This window comes from Scleropages formosus, chromosome 22, assembly GCF_900964775.1.
Source record: "Scleropages formosus chromosome 22, fSclFor1.1, whole genome shotgun sequence".
Lineage (NCBI taxonomy): Eukaryota > Metazoa > Chordata > Actinopteri > Osteoglossiformes > Osteoglossidae > Scleropages > Scleropages formosus.
Window position 1 is genome coordinate 19,455,395 of NC_041827.1, and position 21,839 is coordinate 19,477,233.

The 21,839-nt window shown below is 43.0% G+C and overlaps 1 protein-coding gene across 1 annotated transcript in view; it reads right to left on the reverse strand.

Moving 5' to 3' along the window:
* cntn6 (contactin 6) overlaps positions 1-21,839 on the reverse strand; it is a 35,980-nt gene that overhangs the window by 11,794 nt on the left and 2,347 nt on the right. The window contains exons 2-11 of the mRNA XM_018733999.2: positions 18,032-18,158; positions 17,653-17,822; positions 12,084-12,179; positions 8,010-8,213; positions 6,424-6,526; positions 5,967-6,151; positions 5,003-5,145; positions 3,920-4,049; positions 3,484-3,634; positions 943-1,070 (exon numbers count right to left, since the gene is read on the reverse strand). Coding sequence (XP_018589515.2) covers positions 943-1,070; positions 3,484-3,634; positions 3,920-4,049; positions 5,003-5,145; positions 5,967-6,151; positions 6,424-6,526; positions 8,010-8,213; positions 12,084-12,179; positions 17,653-17,822; positions 18,032-18,158 — 1,437 coding nt within the window. The remainder of the gene's footprint in view (positions 1-942; positions 1,071-3,483; positions 3,635-3,919; positions 4,050-5,002; positions 5,146-5,966; positions 6,152-6,423; positions 6,527-8,009; positions 8,214-12,083; positions 12,180-17,652; positions 17,823-18,031; positions 18,159-21,839) is intronic.

Below are 21,839 nucleotides of genomic sequence, written 5' to 3' on the forward strand. Positions count from 1 at the left end.
ATGCAAGATATAGGGTGTAGAGCCATGATTATTGTGCGAGCTAACGCATTATGCAAACAAATATGAATACACAAAGGTACAGTATAGAGCTTTAAACTCATCTAAAGTGTGTGTGTATGTATATGTATATATATATGTAATGTAAATTGACATCGGTTCCTGAAAATGTACAGCGTGTCCTTAAATCATGAAGCCATCAAAGGTTTCACAGAAAATAAATTAATACAAAATTGTTTACACGAGGCATCCTGAAAAGTGTTCTGCAGGTCCCCATGTCAGACCTCCTGTGGAAACAGATGTCTCTTTAACTAGCGTGAGGAGCGGTGGGGATGGATTGGAGTGACCTTTGGAGTTCTGCTCTTCATTTATTTTCTCAAACTGTGACATTTGTGCGAATCATAAAGAAAAGGAAACGGATGCCTCGTTAAAAGTGCCCTAATTAAAATGAAGTGCGATCGTACAGGGTGCAGGTAGCTCTACGGCAGGTCTCGGATAAAAAGAAAGGGAATGAAAATACCTTTGCCCTGGATGCTTTTCGAATGGAAAAAAAACCTGAGCTGCTTTTATTTAAGATCTTCTTGAGCGTGAAACCTACACAATCAGTGTGCAAGATGGAAGGAGGTCCCATGCGCTATTAAAGGGCCGAACTATAAAACTGCCGCCGTCGCGCTTTTTTAATTAAGCGTGCAAAGTGAGCTTGAAGAAGGACCAGCAAATTCTGCATTAGGTGCCAGAGATTTTCAAATCTTTCCTGTATGACCAATAACTCACAGCTGACAAAACCCAAGATGAGTTATGCTTCTGTCAAACCAGCAGGAACATAAAACAACTATATATTTCATTATCAATTTCATGCTTGGATTATTATTTTTCCCCCTTGCTTCCTCTCATGGTTTAGACCATCTGCCTAAAAAGCAGTGGAGCTGGTGACTGGAACGGTACCTTTAACCACAAGTGAACCGCTGCTGCTGGATGTCCCAAAGGGGTTCTGGGCCACGCAGGTGTATCGCCCACCATCTGATCTGCTGACGTTTGTGAGTCGCAGGCTACCGTCCTCCATGATCATTTGCCTGGTTGGGAGGAATGCAAACGATCATGAGGAACACATAACAAACATGTGTGGGAAGTTGCAGAGTTGTTAAAAAAAAAATAAATAAAATTGTGGACACTAAAATTTAGCTGAAGGGCACAGGGAAAATAAAAAAAAATGTATAACTGAGCCAGCATTCAATTTCTTGAACAGAAATGCATTTCAATATTAATTAATTTATTTGTTTTCCCTGGGTTTCAGACACATTGCTGTACAAACACATGCTTGTCCATAGCACTGCAGCAAATAGGAGAATATTTGTGCATTTTGGAAAATTCATAGGGCAATTATTTTGTTCCGTGCAGAGCAAATTTTCTGTGGAATGGCACAGTACTGGCTGTTCAAAAGATTAAACGTGTGTATTGTAATAGGATGCACAGTGGGACATTAAGGCTAAGAGGGGAGAGGAAGGAGAAGAGAGGTACATTGTGATGAGATGATTCAAACCGTAATGAATCTTTACCTGAGGCCTTATCATCATACAACATGTGTGCGATGCTATCAACACACTAAAAGTCATTTCCAAAAGGTAATGGAACAAGATATGAATATAGAGAAGCCTGTCTTGGGGGAAGTTGTCTGGGCAGAGTGAACAGCAGGAAAAAGTAAGATTCAGACGATACTCGGAGGAAAAAAAATATCTCATAGCTACGTGACTTCTTGGTGATTAAGTGTACATCTCAGCTGGGATAAAATCTAAAATATTACCTTATGCAACCAGTACTCCTATGGGTCACAAATAAAATGTACACAGTTACATGGAAAAGTCTTTCTGTGAATAAAATTTGAATGTTTTGAGGCTCTCAGCTCAGAAACCAAATTTATTAACTTTTACTATTTAAAGAATATCTTCAGAAGGGGACATGCAAACATGCAGGACAAGTAAACTGACGCCAAAATGATGCTGTTTACACTGCTGCGTGAAAAGTATAACACTATGTTTGTGCACAATAGCCTACTTCGCTAGTCTCACACCCCAAGACAGACCTGCTAGCTGACAATAGATATCACAGATGTAGTCATGCTTAAGGAAGACAATTAAACATCATTTTGTAGCAAGACACATTGGATTATATACCAGGCAAGGATGAAGTACATAAAAGAAACTTAAACTAACAGTTAAATTTTTGAATATTTGTCAGACACATAGAGGGTGTAATACATTAGTTGTGTCTGCCCAGTGTGGAGGTGGCAGTGTCATGCAGTGGGGCTGCCTTGCTGGTCACAGAATTGGTGATGTTTACCAAGTCCATGGCAATGTTAGTCAGTAAAGCTGTCACAGTATACCATTTAATTAGAATTATTACTAGCTGGACATTGTTTAGCAATGTAACAGCAAAAAACATACCTCAAAGATGTACAAAAACTATCTGGAGAGGAAGGGAAGTGAAGAATAGTTCAAACTAATAAACTGGAGGTAAAATATTGCCAATTACATTATTAAAACAAAACAAAAAAAAAAAAGCTTCCAACAAATGTACTCAAACTTTCGAGAGACACATTAACATTACTATACTTAAATAAAATGTCACTCAGGCAACCAGGGTTACATGGTGTAACTCTTGATGCAGTTCCACTAAACTATGTGTTGCCCAGCACAGTAAACTAGCTAAAACATCCAGAGGGATGTGAGGTGTAGCAATCTCACGAAATAATTCTGTTACACAGAGGCAGTGTGCAAAAGCTCTGCCAAATTAGTAAAGCCATATGCTGGAGGGAGAAATACCCATCATCCATCAGCGCAGGCGTGTACCTGAGCTTTCAGCACTGACCTCTCTGATATACTGCAAATGTTAGAGCGAGAGATTGGATCAGAACCATAATCTGTGACACTTTGTCCCTTTGATGAATTGGCATTGGAGCAGACCCAGTTTTACCCCGAGCAGAATGTGAACTGTGGTTTGCATGTCGGTGTAAAGCAGTCCTCTGGGCAGGCCACTTGGTGCTAAGTGTGGGAATGCAAACCAATGTGGATTAAAGCTCTGGGCTACTGCCAGCACTTTGGGTGGGCCTGCTCTTCCTGCCGCAGTCAGCATGGCTTGTGTGCAAAGCCCCCTTAAGAAAAGCTGCATTTAGTCTGAACCACGATGGATCTGAGCTGCATAAGACGTGTGACATGATCCCTTATTCTGCAATATCACTGCATCCCCAGCCTCCTGGTTCAGTTCAGCTCACAGCTGCTATGCTCCTCTAAGTAAAAATACCACAAAGACATTCTGCGTCTACTAGGCAAAAAGAAAAAAAGGAGGAAAGGAGGAAAAAATAAAACCTGCAAAATTAGATAATGGCACCGAAGAGCCCACTTAGCATCCGTCATGCCGAAAAAAAGGTAATCAGATCCTTGTAAATTCGCAGCCTGTTACAGTGACTGCACCATCGCTGAGGCTCAATACCTCCTGCTGTCCTTCAGGTAGTCTCCACCCTTCCGCCATGAGATGGTTGCCCTTGGGGACGCATGGGGATGACACTCAATGACTGCCTCCCCTCCTATCTGGACCAGAGTGGACTTCTTCACCGGACTCTTGGAGAAATCTGGTGGAGAGGCTGAGCAACAAATTGTATTAGAACCCCACCGAGGTCCAAAAGAAGAAACCATATAAATTAGCGTAAATGCCATCCATGTAATGGCTTTATAATTACACTAATGCATTACGTTTAAATCAAATAACCGACTGACTTGCTTTCCAGATTAATTGTGATTAACTGTGCCTAAGGTGCACAATACATCACATAGTCTGATAATGTCACCTCATATGTGTTTATTGAGCCAGAGAACTGACGTCATATCTGTTGCAACAGCAGCACCTGTGTTACACAATCGACACCTACCCACAACCTTGAGCTCAGCGCTGGCGTAAATGACTCCTCGCTCATTCTCTGCCAAGCACTGGTACATCCCAGAATCCATCAGATCAAGGTTATAAATGGCTAATTTGCCACCTTCTATTTGTATTCTGTCCTGATGAAAAAATAGAGAGAAAAAAAAGAATCAGGATTTTTATTTAAATAAATTAAAATCTTATAATAAAGTGCGCTGAACCATGAGAGCGAACCAACATGTTCATTTCTGACACATTTTAATGCAAAATCTAAAAAATTGATGGCTTTTTAAAAATCAAATCCCAGACTTGATTATCCAATACTCATAGTTGACTGTTATAAAAATGTTACAGATGCCTTTTCAGGCTGTGCATTCAAATCTGGGGAAAAAAAAAAAAAAATTCTCTGATATGCTTCTCCCTTTCCAGGTGTCTGTATATCTGTCCATGCTACTCACTATCTTTAATTGTAGTAAATATATACATCTATTTCGCTGTGACTCTGCAACACGTCAGCACACCTTTAGTGAACATCACTGCTGAAATCTGAAAGCCCTCGCCAGCTGTACTTTCTGCCCTAGTGGAGATCATCTGCTGACCAGACAAGGGGAATCTGGATGACCACCTGACCGCACCAGAAACTGCTTACAAAATACCAGATTTTTTTTCCCTAATTGTGCAGTGTTAACTTGCCCAGTAGGGGTGGGAGGCCACTTGGGTGCCTAGATTGTATTTTTTCTTGAATCAGCTTTTAAGTTTTGATTTTTTTCGCTGTTGCCTTCAGTCTTCACGCCGAAGTTCTTTTAATTGCGCTATAACTATTATTATTATTACAAATACATCTTGCTAACGGTCTCTCTACAAATTTTGCATTTTAAGATCTCAAAGGCAACCTGTAGCAAAGGGATCCATACAAATCCAAGAAAATTAATAAAGCCCTTATAAAAAAAAAAAGAAAAAAAAACTGAAAATATAAAAAAACATGGAACTGAACTTGAAATGTCTTACTATGCCAAAATGTTTTGATATCTGAACAGCACAGATTCACAGACAGAACCATAAGTACACAGACACACATAGTTTCTCCTCTCACCTCCAGAGCCAGGAGCTTGCCGTTCTTCAGCCATCTGTATGACGGCTTTGGCTTACCACTCGCTCTGCATTCCCAGAAAAGATCTGCCTCAATGGACATATAAGCATCTCTCAACGTCTGAACCCATTGCAGATGATCAACGTCTGCAGAGGGAATATGGGAGTTTACTTAAGGTTTCACAGAATGTCAACACATTAAGGCGTTGGCACCGCAAACGCGACTCCAACAAATCCTCTAATAAACTACGGACTAAATCTGAAGTTGCTACTTGAATAACATATCTGTCACCCTCGGTTGCAGCACGGAGCTGTTGTTGTGTCCTAGCTGGATATAGCCTCAAGAGTAAATTGGTATCATGCTTGTTTTCTTTCTCTGTGCATCACAAAAGTACTCAGCGGCAACACTGGCAAGCTTAGTGTCCTCAGAAAATCACAAATCGGAAAGGTTAATTGGTACAATTAATTCCATATCATCCTGTCTTCATGATATTCTTTAATGAAGTGAGGAAAAACTGTTATTAAACTTAACTTTATAATTAGCAAAACAGGCGTTTTAATTAGACTTGCTTTGCTGAACTTTGACAACAGAAAGAGATAACTGCTTCCACAGTGAAGGTGCCATGAGGTATGCTTAATTATCTGACATTTAATTAGGGTGCGATACGTTGATTCTCCTACCAGAGACACTATGACAGATAGAGCCAATAAAGAGCCATGAAAACACACTTGTTTAATACACAAAAATAATTGCCTTCAACAAACTCTGACTCAACCCCAAGACCCGAGGCAACCCTTTCACACACATATTTATTTTGAAACAACTTCCACTGACCTTACAGTTGGTGACATCAAAATGTCACTGTCTTACAGAGATTTTGTAATTTGAAAAATGCATAATTTTATGGCAGGTAAAGGTGGGTGAAAAGGCCAGACTTTTATGTGTAGTGAGCGTCGAATGATGGTACCGTGAAAAACCAGGTGTCCTCTGGCCACGTTCCGTCCTCGGGAATTTTCCGCCACGCACTCGTACACACCGGCATCTTCAGGTCGGAAATATGGGATTTCGAGGACACCGTTGGAGCTGTTGATTTTGATCTTGCCAGGAAAGGGATTTCCATCTGCTCTTCTCCATGTGATCACAGGCACTGGACTGGAGGAGGTCAAGCAGAAAGGTTAGATGAGCCACCTGGTGTATGCTTCCCAACAAAAAACAAAACAACCCTTTGCCTAATGGAGAATATTGCGAGTACGTCTAAAGCAACGTTCAGCATCTCTCCTCAGCAGCTTGAGCTTAAGCTATATGCAGCGAGGTTTTTTGAGCTGTTTCCAACAAGGTTAAGGGTATCTTGGCAAATCGAACACATTGCTTTTGGATACTTGCAGCCTGCAACCCGCAGGCTAATGACACAACTTGAGACCTACTTTCCCAGAGCGAAACATTCCAACTTCACCGACGATCCCTTGCCAACATGAATGTTGTCTCCAAACTGGACTTCTATCTTGGGCTCGTACTCTCCCATAACAGCTGTAAAGTTAGCGGGGGGGGGGGGAGCAAATTTGAATGCAATATTTTTACTGCAATGTACCCAGCATTTACATAAACCTTGACTTGTAGCCTGCATTGATCTTTGAATTAGTTTGAGAAAAGTGGGTCAGGTCTGATTTACTGCCTAAGGAGGAAATAAGAGCGACTGTTGGCCTGTATCAGGCGTGGTGGATCCATACATATCTATGCTTCGCAAAAGAACAACTTCCATTTCATCTTTTAAATGAATTCTGGGGCAGATGTTAAGCACGTTTTAGGCTGGAGTGTTTTTTGAGTGGAAGGGAGATCAATTAGACACTTTGGATTCATTAGTCATTTTCCCTTATGTGGTCATTAACATTGTTTTTTTAGCTGATGCTTTTTTTCCAAAGCAACTTACAGTGTTGAGCTACTTATAATGATTTATCGATTTATAGAGCTGGGTAATTTTTACTCTAGTCATTTAGGGTAATCATTTTGATCCAAAAATGAGTGTTCATGTGTTTTCAGACAGAGTGGTAGTAATGTGTAATAGCAGTATCAGAGTACTCTTCCTCAACTGGGTAAAAGTAGTCCTAGAATTACATCATGTCACTTATGACCACCCAGACCAACATAAGCCACTCCACCTGTACTTAAGTTTGGCACATTTTAGCTCTTATGATTTGAATCACTTTCATGAGTTTAAACCTGTAAAGTTCTGGGATTTATTTTTCAGAGTCATATTTACAGTTCAGGTTTCATTTATTATTCAATGCATTTGTGATTTTAAATGTGATTTTAACTAGCAGCAGGTGGCTAGGAATGGAAGACAGCCGTTGGTATGTAAGGAAGTGTGACCTTGTTAGTTGGGTTGGTTTAAGTTTGCGGAGTGGTGTGTTTACAACTTTGTTGGTATGTATAGAGGTGTGGTATTGTTTCATTAGCGTGGCTGAGATTGTGGAGTTGCTGTATTTGTTGTGGATGGAGGGCATCAAACATGTGTGTGGAGGGGGTGGGCCTGGGATTCCAGACTGCACTGTTAAGCCTTCCTGAGGTGTTGTGGGCCTAATTCAATGAAACACCGATGAAGGGAAGTGCCCACTTGGCAACTTCAATGAAATACCCATGTTGGCACCTTGTGGTTGATGTGGTGGTTGGGGGAGGAGATTAAGCAGCTTGGTTTCAGTCATGACGATATACTGTATGACGGTAACGCCGGATGTTTTTCTCTGTGGCTTCGTGGTGAAGTCAGTTGGACTGTGTCCTTGTGTACAGTCAGTGTAATATGTGCATGGGGTGTAACGTGTTGTCCTGTGTATGTTGAATGTAAAAGTGCTAAAGACAGGTTCAAAGGTGTACAAATAACCTCTGCCCTTGGTAAATTTATTATTCTAAACTGAGTACTGATTGCACTGTGGTTGCTGGTAGCATCTTCGTGATGTTTTCCGAACATGGAGTTTGCTCACATCCAACGGCACCAAAAGTGATGAGTGCGACTCACCGTCGCTACGCAGCACCACAGGCGTAGGCGAGCTGACCACAGTCGTGTTGGTCATCAGATTCCTCACCACACAGGTGTAGTTTCCCACGTCCGAGGCCTCCACTTTGGCAATGTACAGGTTGCCCGTCTTCTGGGAGACGAAGCGACGATTGTCCTGCTGCAGGGGGTTCGAGTGTCCATTGAAAATCCAAGAGTACGTAACCTCTAAAAATGAACGAGACAAAAAAGAACCAAGACTCAAGGGTAATAATCCCTGCTTTTACTGTTACCCAGGAACATCTTTTCTTGTTGGCAGATGGTGCTATCTCTGCATGCGGAGGTGAAGCAAGGGATGAAAATCGATACGGATTTCTCCCATCCAGCCGAGAAGCCTTCAGGAGGCTTTGAAATACCGTTAAGGCGCTCCCACTGCTCAGAGGAGCCTTTTCTCCCAAGTTGCTGCCGAGAAAGTCTGTCCTGGTGTGCGGTACAATCAGTGAAGAGACAGTGTGAAGACTCAGGTCTACATCTGACTTGACGTTGGCTAAATGGCAAATTCCTGCATCAGACACTCATGTTCCAGCAAAAGTCATTTTGAATTAAGCGCACGGAAGAAAGGTTGCCTGTTTCTGGTTCTGATACTGTACAAAGAAGGAAAAAAAAAAAAAACACATGCCCTCTGGTTTGTTTTCTTTTCTCTTCACATTTCCCACGGTCAAGCTCAATTTTCATTGTGAAACCTCACCAGAATCAAAGCAGATGCTCCTGTTGTGTTTCATTTCATTTTAAAGAAGAAATTATCTGCCTCGCTTAGAAATACTGGAAACAGAGCCGCGTAACTTCATAAATTCAGGCAGTTGTGCAATTAAAAGTCATCAGACAGAGGCGTGTAGCTATTTCTGCTTACAGATGGTTGCGTGTCTGTAGCCTCTCATACTGTTACATTTTGGGAGAATTCCCTTGATGAAAACAAATAAAATTCTTCAAAGTTTTTGAAAGGAAAAATCATGCCGGGCTTTTTAATTAAGTAATTTTCATACGATTATTGCTTTGAGATGACGGTACTGATTTTTTTCACGGGAAAAACGTACAACCTTTTAAAGAACACATCTGAGACATGACCTGGTTATGTACAGGTTTTATTTTCTTTGCCTAAACACTCCATGAAATGTTCTTTTCTAGCAGTATGTAAACTTCATGGACATAACTATTTACTTTTATTCCCTAAACTGCCACTTTTGTGCAAGGCTAACTACAATGGTAGGTTTTGTATCTTAAGCCATCTACAATTAATTACCCATTTATACAGCTGGGTAATTTTTACCTACTCAATTGAAGGAAAATACCTTGTTCAAGGGTACAACAGCAGCAGTGAAGATTCTAACCTGGGTCCTTTCATTAGGCAGCAGATCTAATCACTATACCACCTGCTGACCTAAGCACTGAATATCACTGATGTACAACCATGTTCTTGTAAACTAAAAAAAAATCCAGAAACACATCTGAAGGTGTTTCATGCATTTTTTATTTACATAATTGTATTATTCATTCCTTTCTAACTAATTTAATAAGGAAATTTGCATTTGAAATACAGCTGTCCTGTACAAAATGTGGGCTAGCATTGAACTTCAACATGCAGAGAGTGATCTGCATGGAGTGCCTTTTTGCCTGGCAATTTGTTCATGGGGGCTCTGCTTAATGAGATGGTAAGGAACAGAGAGCGCTCGGGTCTGGGGACATTGGTGCCAAATTAAGGAACTTTTATTAGAGTGCGAGAGAAATGAAGGAGGGCAAACTTTACCGAGTGCTGAAATACTATATCCTGGAGCCACTTTCAAATAGCACGGACAGTCTGTCCCCTCAGCTTCCTTATGGGAAATAGCAAATTAAAACCATTATAGTTGTCAGGACACAGCGACAGAGCCCTCATGATTAGAGACAATCTCTGAACGTTACACCGAAGAGGCCTGGTCCCAGAGCAACAAAGCAGCTGCAGGAGGACAGTTTCAAATCTGCCGACGAGATTCCTACAGTGGACGCAAATGATTTTTGGAGTCCGACTAAATTGTGCAATGCTCTTAGGCTGTATTTTTCCCACAGAACCTGGCGAGACAGTGCGCAAGACAACATTTATTTATAACACTTGATTGTTTATTGTGTTTAGGATAATTTGTGACAAAATAGGGATAATCTTTTATATTTGTAATATTTGTCTACCCTTTCTTTTTGCTATGCATACACAACATACATTGACAGTTCTGATAAAAGAAGTATTTGGCCCTTTCCTGATCTCCTCTATTAAAGAAAATTTTTGACACAGGATGTCTTCAGGTCTTCAACCAACATCTAATATTAGATAAAGAGCACTTGATTGAACAAATCACACTTTTACCTATTTAATTTATTTAAAGAGCAAAGTAATCCAACACCAACTGGCAGTGTCAGAAAAAAGTAATCGGCCACCTTTAGCTGCAAAGACTGCAACAAACACTTGCAGTAATTCAGTACCAGACCTTAACATCACTGTGGTGGAATTTTAAACAAAACATGGTTGATTTTCGAGCACAAACTGCTCTTATCGGGTCCTGTTCCGTTTAGGTCTGCACTTTGACTAAGCAACTCCAGAACTTTAATTTTGTCTCTTTTCAGCCATTTTGATGTGGACTTACTTTTGTGTTTGGGATCATTGTCATGCTACATGACCTAACCACTTTGAATTTCACCTACTGCCCTGAGTAAGATACTTATCCTTACTCGCCCCAGTAAAATTACCTGCCTATATACAGTAAGTAGTTAGGGTAAATAGCTGTGCGTGGCTTAACATTGTATGTCAGCTCAATGAATAAATATAAATATGGAAGTTCTGTTATTTTATTACAGTATTTGTAATTGTTTAATAGCAGTTGCTGGAAATTTTGATAACTGTACTCTGTGCTGAGACAAGGAAAATATTTCACATTGTAATTGGGTGTTGGGGCCATTTGTGGGTGTACTTCTGTCCCTGAAACAATTTAGAAATTTCTCCATAAGAATTAATGGTATTTGTTGTTCTGATATACAAATTGTCACCAAATGAACAGATTACGGGAAGGAATTAGGTTTATAAACTGAGAAATGGGTGCATATGAAAAAAAGCACCCAATATTTTTTTTTTTTCTCGCCACCTGTCATGCTCGCCTGTCTGCCAAGATCTGTTAGAATCTCGGGCTCATCTTCATCATCGGTTTAACCTCACCCTTCACAAAAATGCGACATATCACAAGGTACAGCTGTAGTGTTAAAGATGACTCCGAGGAAGGCGTATTTACAAGGATTCACACTTGAACTGAGGAAGCCTACCTTGGGATTACTGTCTGATATACAGTAACTAGATCCCATCCAACGTATAGTATGACTAAGAGACATTTAAATGTATTAGAGTGTGGTGTAACAAAATGAAGGCATACAGGAAAAATGCAGCAGATAAACTTTAAATCTGCGGTGCGCAGTCAGGAGAGCTCCCGGCCATCGATTCGCCTGGGAAGTGTTGAGTCAGACAATATCGGCGCACCGGCATGAAATCGCGCCGGTGGCGCAGAGCTGCCGACGAAGGCACGCGCCACTTTGAAGGGCTTGCTAATCAGCAGCTCGCAGACGAAAGGCTTCACAGCTGCGCGTCGGGATAAACGCTCCCACGCAGACGTACCGCGGTTTTCTCTGAATGGGTCTCGGGCCTTTATTACCTACCACTATTCTGCAAGAAAACAACCTTGATCCTATTGAAAAATCTGAGGAGTAGAGAGCACTTTCTCTAAGAGTGTCTTCCGCGACTCTGCTCACGCTAGAAAATTCTGGAATCTGTTGAAGAGCCTGGGACTTCAGATCGAGAACTGCGAGGAGGAAAATATGACTACGGGAAAAGCGGTTAAACGAGCCTTTGGGATCACTGAGCACACTTCCAATGCGCTCTTCGCTTTACTAACTAGAGCACTATTTACCAGCACCAGCTGCAAATTCGATTCGTATCAACCTTTAATGACCGCTGTCTGGGCCCAACAGCACAGCAGCAGGGCCCCGAGAGAGCTGGTGCAAGGGACAGGGGGTGTTGTACAGTACCTCCTGAGTGAGGCGGAGGGCCACACAGCAGCACTACAGCCTGACCTTCTCTCACAGACACGGCACTCCTTGGCTTGTTGCTGAAATTCTGTAGATCTGTGAAAGAAACAAAAACAATTATTATTTATTGTCTATCACCTGTTTATTGTCTAGCCAGCAATTTTTGCTTGTTTCTTTCCGCCTGGAAATTGTATTGGAGCAATTCAGGTTAAGGCCTTTCTCAAAGGTGCTACAAAAAGGACCCGTCCTGGGATTTCAGGTTTCAGGCCTGTGTCTCTACACGCCTACATCTCAACACAGTGTATGTAGGCCGCTGAGATTTATATACTTATATACACAAGACCAAAAATCAATGATGAAATTAAAAGTCAGAGCCAATAATTTAAACAAAACTGACAAACATTTGCATTATTTTCTTAATGTAAAAGGGACCTGTCTTCTTTATTTAACCTTCTGTTGGGCATTATTGCGCACGGTTACACTGTTAACATGTTGATTATCAAAATGAACATTATGTGTATACAGAACTCTGAGTCATATGCGTTCCTGCAATTCGTTCATGGAATATTGGAGAAATTTCAGCAAAGTTCTGAGGGACGTTCACATCTGTTTACATAAGTACATGTGATGAAATATGAGGTGTTTAAAGACATGCTTATGCAGCTTGAAGGTCAGATAATCGAGTTGCACTCAAACTTCTGACTGGTACTGCTTGCGTGTGTGTATGTGTGTGTGTGTGTGTGGGGGGGGGGGGCTGTGTACAGTGTGTATGGATGCACATGTGTTAAAATGGTTTGTTTGGGTGGAATTATTTGAGAGTTTGCATGTTCTCGTCATGTCTGGATTCCTCCAGGTGCTCTGGTTTCCTCCCACAGTCCAAAGACATGATGTTCAGGTTCACCCATAGCATGTGAGTGACAGGGAGAGAGTGTGTGTGTTCCACTGATGTATGGATGAGTGACCCAGTGTAAGTAGTGTATCTAGCAGTGTAAGTCACCGTGGTGAATAAGGTGTGTGGGCTCATAACACTACGTAGAGTTCATTGGAAGTTGCTTTGGAGAAAAGTGTCTGCTAAATAAATAAATGTAAATGCAGGTAACACATATTTTAATGTGACCTGCTGTGCTCCACACCTTTTGACTTCAGCGTGAACCCTTTTAGAACTACTGCAATAGAGCATCTTTTTTGTGGACTTTCTGGATCCCACGCCTTTTCATATCTCCGCCTCGCCAGGCAGTTTCCGTGGGTCCTGTGTTCCTGAACGCTTCCTATAGGCATCCGTTTCCCCCCCGAGGACGGCCGGCCAATGCATAATGCATCGCGCAGTGCCCATTAAAGAGAACAGCAGCTCTGAATGCTCAGCTTCGCCTTTGTAAATCCTTAAAGCAAGCAGCAATTTAATAGAACCAAATGAATACCCTTTCGAGGAAGTGCAGCATCTGAGGCGAAAAGGCTAAATAGGCATTTTTTTTTTTTTAAATGTTCTGTCCTTAGTTGGATACTCAACAGAATGCATTCTCCTGCGGACAGATTTCATGTGAAAATCTTTAATTCATGGGCTGGGACTGTAATATGCCTGTCACGCTGGTTTTGTAAACAGAACTGTGCCCCCGTGCTGAACAGGCTCCTACCGTTCCTTCTTCTAACAATTGCTTTGACTCTTTTTTTTTTTTCAGAGTTTCGATCTGCAGAACTCCTTGTGCAAAATGCTGAACAGCAGATTTGGAGGCACAGACCATGTTGCAGGCAAGCCAAATACGACTGCAAAGGGTCACTGTAAGCAGCAAACCGTTTTCGCAAAACTGTCGTCACGGAAACACATTTTCGGTGTTTTCGCATTTATTCATTTAGCTGAAGCTTTTCTCCAAAGCAACTTCTAATCTATTTACACAGCTTGGTGATTCTACTAGAGCAATTTAGGGTAAGTAGCTTGCTCAAGGGTACTACTTTGGGTCCAAAGGCAACAGCTCTAGCCACTACGCAAGCAGTTGTCCCTGGTTTTAAATAACAGTGTACAGTGAAAAGACTTCAGACATAAAACTCATCAAACTTACAGCTATTTTCTCAGTTGCTCATTTAAATTGATATAGTTCACATTTCAGCGAACATAATCATTGTCATCTAAACTGGTACCTGGTATTCTTTGAATTCATAATTGTCATCATTACCTATACATTTATACCTACACTAAATATTCTGAATGCATATAAAATGGGCATTATAAAAAGCGCCATACAGGCTTTGGACTCATTGTTTATTAGGCATTTTGTACCATCAGGTTCAATAGTTCTCATAAAAATACTTCATGTTGACTCAATATTTTCCTGAATTTTTGACCATGAAAGAATATTAAACATGTGAATCTTAAAAATACGATAAAATATTCACATATTGTCAACTGACATATTCTTCTCAATTCATACAACTTCTGTCTACATACAGGAAACAAATTTTAATTTCAAAGGCATTTTTACTATACTTATTTACCATTTACATTCACTTGCTATAGTGTTTTGTTGCTTGACTATTTTCTTCCCTAACAATGTTAATAACAAAGAGTCCAAACAGAAGTGACTTGTCTTACACGGACACAGCATATATTACACAATTTTATAATCAAAGTACACAATTCTGTAGATACACCTTATTATAATCAAATGGGACAATAATCTAGTCACACTTTTAGAGTCATTTCTTAGATTTACATATTTAGCAGACACTTTTCTCCAAAGCAACTTCCAATGAACTCTATGTAGTGTTATCAGCCCACACACTTTACTCACTGCAGTAACTTACACTGCTAGGTACACTACTTACACAAGGTCACTCATCCATACATCAGTGGATGACACACACTCTCTCCCTGTTACTCACATGCTACAGGTGAACCTAAACAGCATGTTTTTGGACTGAGGGAGGAAACCAGAGCACCCAGAGGAAAACCACACAGACACAGGGAGAACATGCAAACTCCACAGAGACCGAGCAGGGATTGAACCCACATCCTCCCATACCACCCAGATACACTGAGCCAGCAGTGCTACTCACTGTGCTACCATACCACCGGTTTCTCCTTCTTACCTTTCACTGCATAGCGTACTTGTAAACCCTTTCAGCATTGTTGAAGACTTGGGAAAAAACTTTGAGCTGTTAAGAACACGAAGCACGGGAATACACAAAACTGTCAACAAGATATTAATTTTCAATATTAAATAATAAAGCTGGCAAACTTTTAAGTTCTTTATTCACTGTATGAATATACAGGAAGGAAGTTGTGTGTATGTGTGTGAGTATATGTGTGTGTTTTACTTCCTGCCTATACAAATTCCCACAAACTTTCAGGATTTTTCAGTTCAACACATCATACTCTGAATCAGAAAGACAGGCCTTGCAAGACTCCCGTAGACTTTGATGCTGCATTCTGGTGTAATTACACACTGCCAGCTCGACATTATTGACATCATGGATGTTTTTTAATGAAGGGAGACAACATCAGAAACAATTTCAGCAATTTGTACAGGGAGGTGGAGCTCAAGAGGGCACCCACAGTGGTTTATAGCGGAGCAGCCCATGGATGACAGAACCATGAGCACTTACGGTGTCTGGTATGATAACGTGGCTTTTACTCAAAAAAAAAGAAAAGACACTTTAAACGTAAACCCGAAGTCAACCCCCATAGCACCGGTAGCTCAAATAGTTTTTCAGAAGTCGTCAGTAGAGATCAAATGAGTGTCCACAAAATTCCCCTTTCCTGAACTGTTCAAAGGACTGTTTCCAGCATAAATATTAAAATTATGTCAATACCAGTATGCCACACTAACCGTGGACTTATATTACTACAGACCAGTGTCAAGCAGGGTAAAGCATGCATTTTACCAAGTTTTATTGTGTAAAATTCATGACAATTTATGGCAGGCAATTATAAGGACATGAGAGTCCATTTTGACAGTGTAGCTCATATATGTATATTTAAATAAACAGTCTGTGCTTGCTTTAATTAATTATGGTTGTGTTAGTTGGGGTTTCACAAACAAGTTCAATTACATTTTTATTTCTGACAAATTTTCACTGGAATGTATTATTGAGAGATTTTCAGAGAAAAAATGTTTTGCACATTTAACATGTTAATACGTAATATTTTGTCCTAATGGTTTCGCAGAATGTGCTTCTAGTTCGCACTTACAGCTTTACAAAGTGTGCTTTTAAAAAGTGGTTTTAAAAAATTAATGACAGTTAAGTCAACTTTTGTACATAGGACCAGTGTTCTGAGCTCCTGTGCAGTTTGAAAACAAAATAATTTTTATAGTATAGTATAGCAGGGGGTGCGGTGGCGCGGTGGCGCAGTGGGTTGGACCACGGTCGTGCTCTCCGGTGGGTCTGGGGTTCGAATCCTGCTTGGGATGCCTTGCGATGGACTGGTGTCCCATCCTGGATGTGTCCCCATGCCCTGTGTTACCGGGTTGGCTCTGGTTCCCCACGACCCCGTATGGGACAAGCAGTTCTGAAAATGTGTGTGTATAGTATAGTAAAATTCTTGTCATATACACTGTTCAAGTGTTTTTTATGTGCCACATTGAACTCATTTAATACAGTGGTAAACATGACAATAAAAAAAAGGTTTATTTACATTGCTTCATGTTTTATACTGGATTTTAATTCCCCATTTCCTCCACATATACTGGTGTATGATGAATAATTCAGACCTTCAGGAATGCTTACTTTCAATGGAGGTTATAATGACTGCAGTTTTTTTTTAATAGCTGCTTATGCATATATTTACAAGCATGCAGTGGAACATTACTCATTGTAATAGTACCTATTTTTCCAGATCCAAAGAAAAGTGACGTCAAGGAGGTGGAGAGGAAGAAATACAATGAGAAAGGAGGTGTTCACTCATCTTTTTCATACTGGTGTTCTTACGTGACCACTGCCGGTTGCACTTTTAATCGAGAGAGCACAAGAATAAAATGCTGGTAGCGTAGTGGTTAGAGCTGCTTCTGTTGGACCCTGAGGTCATAGGTTGGAATCCTACCTCTAGCTGTAGTACCCTTGAGAAAGGTACTTACCCTAAACTGCTCTGCTAAAATGACACCACTGTGTAAATAACTGCAAGTAGCTTAACATTATAAGTTCCTTTGGAGAAAACACGCACACACACTGGCTGAGCATGCCGAGCAGGGTTATGGTAAGCCAGAGCCTAGCCTGGCATCGCAGGGCATGGGGCTGGAGGGGGAGGGGACACACCCAGGATGGGATACCAGTCCGTCACAGGGCACCCCAAGCAGCACTTGAACCCCAGACCCACCAGAGAGCAAGACCCAGACAAACCTGCTGTGCCAAAGCATCAAGTACATGTATAAACGTAGAATTTGCTCTGGTGAACTAATGGCAATGAAAAAGCAGAGCTACATTTTTACATGGATATAAAAGCATAGAAATATATTCAGCACAGGTTGAAAAGATCACTTTTACTAGGCAATGTGTACATGGACAGAATAGTGTCTCTCTCCTGGGGCAAACCTTGCCAGGTAATCTCTCCCATGATGCACTTCGTAAGGAAAGTACTCACATGCAAACTGCACCTTGGCCTCCCTGCTGAGGACGGTGCCCAGGGAATTGGAGGCTATACACTGGTAGGTACCTCCGTGCCGCGTTGCGTCAGGCCTATTGATTAGCAAGTTCCCTTCCATCAAGCTGTAGTCAAAGTCTTTGTCAATGTCGACTCCATTAAATTTCCATCTGGGGAGAGAATTGGAAGGTTATGTCCGCTGATGTGCTGACACAATATCAAGTTAAAAATAAGTTCATTTTTTTACTCCTTGTAAAACAAGACATGTCTAAAATACTTCTCAATGTTAGTCTGTGCAGCTCTCGAGTCGGACTAAGAAAATGCCTTGTTTTTTAAAGCTCTCTCATGTTGTCTTGCGGAAAGGACACATGCGGCTCACCTGTAACTCGGCGGTGGGTTTCCCTTGGCTTTACAGTTTATGAAAACTCTGCTGTCATCGGAGTTCAAAGGGAAAACGCTGTCACTCGGTTCTTGGGTGAAGACAGGGCCATGCAGTACACTCCTCTCTAAGGTCCGAGCAGACACCAGTTGTTCAGACTCCATATTTTTCAACAACACATCACATGCAGACCATTTTTGACATTTCTTCTGTTAATTACAAGGCGCTTTTTTCTATTTTTTTCACTCACATGGCTGAAAAGATTTTAGTGCCATTTAGTAGAATGAAAATGTAAGGTGCGCAAAGAAATTTTCATTCATATTGTGTGTATTATTAAAAACATCCATCCATCCATCTTCTGTCCCGCTTATCCTAAAAGGGTCGCGGTGGCAGCAGGGAGAGCAGAGAGGCCCAGCCGCCCCTGTCCCCCGCAACTTCCTCCAGCTCAACCTGGGAGATCCCCAGCTGTTCCCAGGCCAACTGTGAGATATAATCCCTCCAGCGGGTCCTGGGCTGACCTCGGGGCCTCGTCCTAGTTGGCCGTGCCTGGTATACCTCCAGAGGGAGGTGTCCAGGGGGCATCCTTATCAGATGCCCGAACCACCTCAGCTGGCTCCTCTCAGTGTGAAGGAGTAGTGGCTCTACTCCGAGCTCCTCCCGGATGTCCGAACTCCTCACCCTGTCACGGAGAGTGAGTCCCAGCACCCTGCGGAGAAAACTAATTTCGGCCGCTTGTATCCGCGATCTTATTCTTTCAGTCATCACCCAGAGTTGATGACCATAGGTGAGGGCAGGGATGTAGATTGACTGGTAAATGGAGAGCTTCGCCTTATGGCTCAGCTCCCCCTTCGCCACTACAGTCCAGTACAGCGACTGCATTACTGCTGCTGCTGCTCCCAGTCTGTGGCCGATCTCACGCTTCCTTCTTCCCTCACTCGTGAACAAGACCCCAAGATACTTGAACTCTCCCCTTACCTGGAGGGGGCATACCATCCTTTTCCGTGAGAGAACCATGGACTCAGACTTTGAGGTGCTGATCCTCATCCCCACCGCTTCACACTCGGCTGCAAACCGTTCCAGTGCGTGCTGGAGGCAGCTATGTGATTGTGCCAAAAGGACAACATCATCCGCAAAAAGCAGGGACGTCACCTTCCGACTCCCACACAGAATGCACTCCTGACCTCGACTGTGCCTTGATATCCTGTCCATGAAAACCACAAACAGGAGTGGAGACAAGGCACAACCTTGGCGGAGTCCAACACCCACACTGAACAGGCCTGACTTAATGCCGAGTATGCGGACACAGCTTTCGCTCCGTACGTACAAGGACCGAATGGCCCGCAGTAGTGGCCCCAGTACTTCATACTCCCGAAGCACCTCCTACAGAATTTCCCAGGGAACACGGTTATAGGCCTTCTCCAAGTCCACAAAACACATGTAGACTGGATTAGCAAATTCCCATGCCCCTTCAGTGATCTGTGAGAGGGTAAAAAGCTGGTCCACTGTTCCACGGCCAGGGCGGAATCCGCATTGTTCCTCTTCAATCTGAGGTTCAACTCTCGGCCGGAGGCTCCTTTCCAGGACCCCGGCCCAGGTAGCCTGGCCGGGCGCAGCCCGAAAAGGCATTGTGGGGGGGCCATGTGGGCCCACCACCTGCAAGGTCCAGTATGGGGGTCGGGTGCTATGCATACCTGGCGGCAGGAGGGGGCAGGGTGGCGCATGGCGTCATGGCCTCTCGCGACGAAAACTGGCTCTTGGTACGTGGAATGTCACCTCACTTGGGGGGAAGGAGCCGGAACTGGTGTGGGAGGTTGAGAAATACCAACTAGATATAGTTGGGTTCACCTCCACTCACAGTGTTGGCTCTGGAACCAATCTCCTCGATAGGGGGTGGTCCCTCTCCTACTCAGGATTTGCACGAGGTGAGAGGTGCCGGGCGGGTGTGGGGATACTCACAAGCCCCCGGCTGGCTGCCATACAGTTGGAGTTTGCCCCGGTGGCTGAGAGGGTCGCCTCAATGCGACTTAGGGTCGTAGAGATGAAAACTTTGACTGTTGTGTGTGCTTATGCACCAAACAGCAGTTCAGAGTATTCGGCCTTCTTGGAGAAGGTGGGAGGGGTTCTGGACAGGCCCCCACCTACAGACTCCATAGTCCTGCTGGGGGTCTTCAATGCTCACGTTGGCAATGACTGGGAAACCTGGCAGGGGGTGATTGGGAAGAACGGCCTGCCCGATCTGAACCCGAATGGTGAAATGTTATTGGACTTCTGTGCTAGTCATGGTTTGTCCATAACAAACACCATGTTCGAACACAAGGATGCTCATAAGTGTACTTGGTACCAGAGCTCTTTGGGCCAAAGGTCAATGATCGACTTTCTAGTCGTTTCTTCTGACTTGAGGCCACATGTTCTGGACACTCAGGTGAAGAGAGGTGTTGAGCTGTCAACTGATCACTATGTGGTGGTGAGTTGGATCAGATGGCGGGGAAAACTGATGGACAGACCCGGTAGGCCCAGAAGTTTAATGAGGGTGTGCTGGGAACGATTGTCAGAGGATCTTGTTCAGAATGATTTTAACTCACACCTCCGGGAGAGCTTCTCCCATGTCCCGGAGGAGGTAGGGGACATGGAGTCTGAATGGACCCTGTTCAAAACCTCCATTGTGGAAGCAGCCAGGCACAGCTATGGCCAAAAGCTTGTTGGTGCCAGCCAGGGCGGCAACCCGAGAACCCGCTGGTGGACACCGGTGGTGAGGGAAGCCGTCAAGCTGAAGAAGGAGGCCGTTAGGGCCTGGTTGGCTCTAGGGACTCCTGACTCAGCAGACAGGTACCGGCAGGCGAAAAAAGGCAGCAGCGGCTGCGGTTGCAGAAGCAAAAGCCCGGGGATGGGAGGAGTTTGGAGAGGCCATGGAAAATGACTATCGGTCGGCTTCAAAGAGGTTCTGGAGAACCATCCGGCAGCTCAGAAGGGGTCGAAGGAGTTTCGCTCAGGCTGTGTTTAGCAGGCGTAGAGAAACTCTGACGTTTGATGAGGACATTGTCGGGAGGTGGAAGGAGCACTTTGAAGAACTCTTAAACCCGAGTGATATGCCTCCCTTACAGGAGTCAGGGCCAGAGGCCATTTCCCTGGTGGAAGTCACTGAGGAAGTTGGTAAGCTCCACAGTGGCAAAGCACCGGGGGTGGATGAGATCCTCCCGGAAAAGCTTAAGGCCCAGGATGTTGCAGGGCTGTCATGGTTGACACGCCGCTGCAATGTTGCATGGACCTCAGGGACAGTGCCGTTGGATTGGCAAACTGGGGTGGTGGTCCCTAGCTTTAAGAAAGGGGACCGGAGAGTGTGTGCCAACTATCGGGGCATCACACTTCTCAGCCTCCCTGGGAAAGTCTTTCATTAAAATGTTTGTCCATTTTGACCCCATGAGGTCATTTCTGCGATGTGTAAAATAATCACAAAATTTTGTTTTATTTCGATGGCTGCTCAAGCTACGAACACAACTTGGACCGGATGACTAGTTCTGCTCACAGCTCCAAAGTCACTTTTAAGTCACTTCGCACGAAGTTGCAATCAATATAATAACACTTAAAGTTTTCTTTAAGAGATAACTTTATTTTCCATAGTAATGATACACATTAACTCTCATAAACAGCAGGAATGAGCTGTAAATACTGCAGAGGAGAGCTGAATGAAATCAGCCTGTCTATTTGATAGGGGTGTGCAAAAAATGCCACCTCTCCACTCAGAGGGTAAAGACTAGTCACACTTGCTCTGAAATAGGTATGAATTTTACAAAATACATTAGCCTTTTGT